Source organism: Austrofundulus limnaeus, unplaced genomic scaffold, assembly GCF_001266775.1.
Source record: "Austrofundulus limnaeus strain Quisiro unplaced genomic scaffold, Austrofundulus_limnaeus-1.0 Scaffold749, whole genome shotgun sequence".
NCBI lineage: Eukaryota > Metazoa > Chordata > Actinopteri > Cyprinodontiformes > Rivulidae > Austrofundulus > Austrofundulus limnaeus.
This window is the reverse complement of record NW_013953151.1, coordinates 76,967-79,359: the sequence shown is the minus strand read 5'-3', so window position 1 is coordinate 79,359 and position 2,393 is coordinate 76,967. Positions and strand designations below refer to the sequence as shown.

Genomic DNA, 2,393 nt, shown 5'->3' with positions numbered 1-2,393 from the left:
TTATTCCTCATCCACTAATGCAAAGGCAGCACCTTCTACAGCCACGGGCACTTGTCACCCCATGTATGTGATTCTCGTTTTTTGTTTCTCTTGGATGGGTTGTTCCGAAATGCCTAATTTTCCTTTGAGATCAATACAGTATTTTTGAATTGAATTGAATTGAACTGAACTGAATTGAAAACTGTTGTTTAGGCAGCAATGAGAAGCAATCAGAACACATTTGCCATTTTTGAGCTGCTGGAAGAAGAATCAGGCTGGCTCCAGGCCAGTCACAAATGGAAGCCATGTCTCCAATAGAACTCCAAAATGTTCGGGTCATTCAGTGTATATGTTGTATGACTTATGGGTTTTATACCTTTTATACTTTTCAGAATGTAACTTTATTTACAAATATTTTTATCTATCGAAACACATTGAGTTTTCTTCAAACCCTTTATTTAACCTAGCCTTTTATTACTTTTAGCTTTTAGCTATACTGTTTCTTCTTTCAGCAAGCATTTTTTTAGCCAGTGTTTTGCTACAGTCAGGCGATTTTTTTTGCCATTTTTTATTTAGGCTTGCAACGTTGATCTTTTAGCTAGTGTTCTGCTTCTTTTAGCTGCAACCAGTTTTTGGTTCTTCAGTAAATTTCAGCATCATCATATAGCACTCAGGATGCATAATGCATTTTTGCAAAAGACAAAAAAGCAAATTTCTAATCTTTTTGGGTTATTTTTCTTCTCTTCTCTCATAAGTTTCACCAGACGTTTCATGGCCCAGTAGTGGAGAGGAGGACGATGAAGATGAAGATGAAAAGTCAGTTTTTCTAAATCTGACATGTAACCTAAAACAAGAGCTCAGATTTTTTTCAAGTGGGGGTTCTGTGGAAAAGTTTTGAACAATTGATATCTTACCTGTTGCAGATAACTCTTTAAATAACCTCAATGCAGAGAAATAAAGTTTAAAGGCTCGTCCGAGAAGAAGGACCAGAATTCTAAAAATTAAATCTGAACAATTTACAGCGGTTTATTCTAACACTAGTTTAGAAAACATTTACATCTCTGCCACTTTCACATTACACAGTTATTTACACTGAATTGTATAGTTATTTGCAAATGCAAATGATAGAAACAAGAGTATGTTTCACTAGCTAGCTGTAGCACTTCCTGTGCAGCCTACGGCAATTCCTGCAGGAATATCACATTTCCACTGGAAAATCATTTGCGATGCAAAACTGATGATTGTGTTAAAGGTGAATGCAGTGAATATAGGTTTCTCTCCTGCTGGTAAAATGAAAATAAATCATTTGAAAAAAATTTTCACCTCTAATCTGACCTATAGTTTTGCTCCAAATCTCTAAAGATTAAAAAACCGTATGTCCTGCTTTTCTATCGATGTAGGTTTAGACTGTGAACAGGTTGTTCCGAAATTTCATTTTAAATTAAAATTCAAGTTTATCTTTATCTTCGGCTTTTTAGCAGACATCTGATGGTTTTGGACCAAAATAAGCAGGTGTTTGGAACTTTTCATCCCTCCATTCACCTGAACTAAAACCCCTGTTCCAGCAGATAAAAGCAACCCTACAGCATGATGTTGCCACCGCCGTGTTTCACTCTGATTATGATGTTCTTCTGGTCTTTTTTCTGTCTGTAGTAAAACAGCGTTTGTATCAACTTGAGCTTTTTAAGTTCTTTTAAGGTCTTAGCCATGCTTAAACTAGCCATTAGCTCATCAACCAAATCAGAACTGAACCATTTCTCAGAACTGAGGTCATTCAAAGAACGACCTCGAACAGGTAAAATAATGATTTTTCACAAACTTTCCACAAAAATCCTACTTCAGAAGGCTTCAACTATCCCTTTATTTACCAGCATGATTTTGACATCTCTGTGCTCACTAAGAAAAATACTATTTTCCAGAGTTAGCCCTGGAAACGTTCCAGAGTCAACCCTGAGGAAGGACTTCTTGCGCATCCAGAATGCCAAAGACAAGCATTCAAATGAACCGAGGCACCAACAGCTGGTTCAGCAGCAGAACCAGGATGCCAACCGCCTGTTTGCTCAGAGACATCAATTACTGGAGGAGCAGAGAGAGCAAAAGAAACAGCTATTCAAGGTGAGGGGTGTAATGCCTGAAACAAACTCTGGGCTCCAGCATGGTATTTCAAAAGCCCAAATCTGATTTCAAGATAAGGTACAAGGCCCAGATGAACCTAGCCAAGCTGCAGTGAAAAGCTAAAACTAGTAAAGCTGGCAAAACAGGAGCTACCACTAGCCAAACTATAGCTAGGGGCTAAAATCAGCAGCATAGCTAAAAACTAAAACTTCTAAAATCATACAAACTGTAGCTAAAAGCTAAAACCAGCAAAACAGTGTCTAAATCTTTTTTTATCAAAAACATTTTTTTTAATTTAA

General features: G+C 37.1%; 1 protein-coding gene across 1 annotated transcript in view; it reads left to right on the top strand.

The window, feature by feature from the left end:
- The window catches only part of LOC106532311 (TRAF2 and NCK-interacting protein kinase), a gene marked incomplete at its 3' end in the record, with an annotated part of 119,761 nt that overhangs the window by 94,296 nt on the left and 23,072 nt on the right, over positions 1-2,393 (top strand). Inside the window, 2 exon segments of the mRNA XM_014028344.1 lie at positions 735-795; positions 1,899-2,094. Of these exon segments, the coding sequence (XP_013883798.1) occupies positions 735-795; positions 1,899-2,094 (257 nt within the window).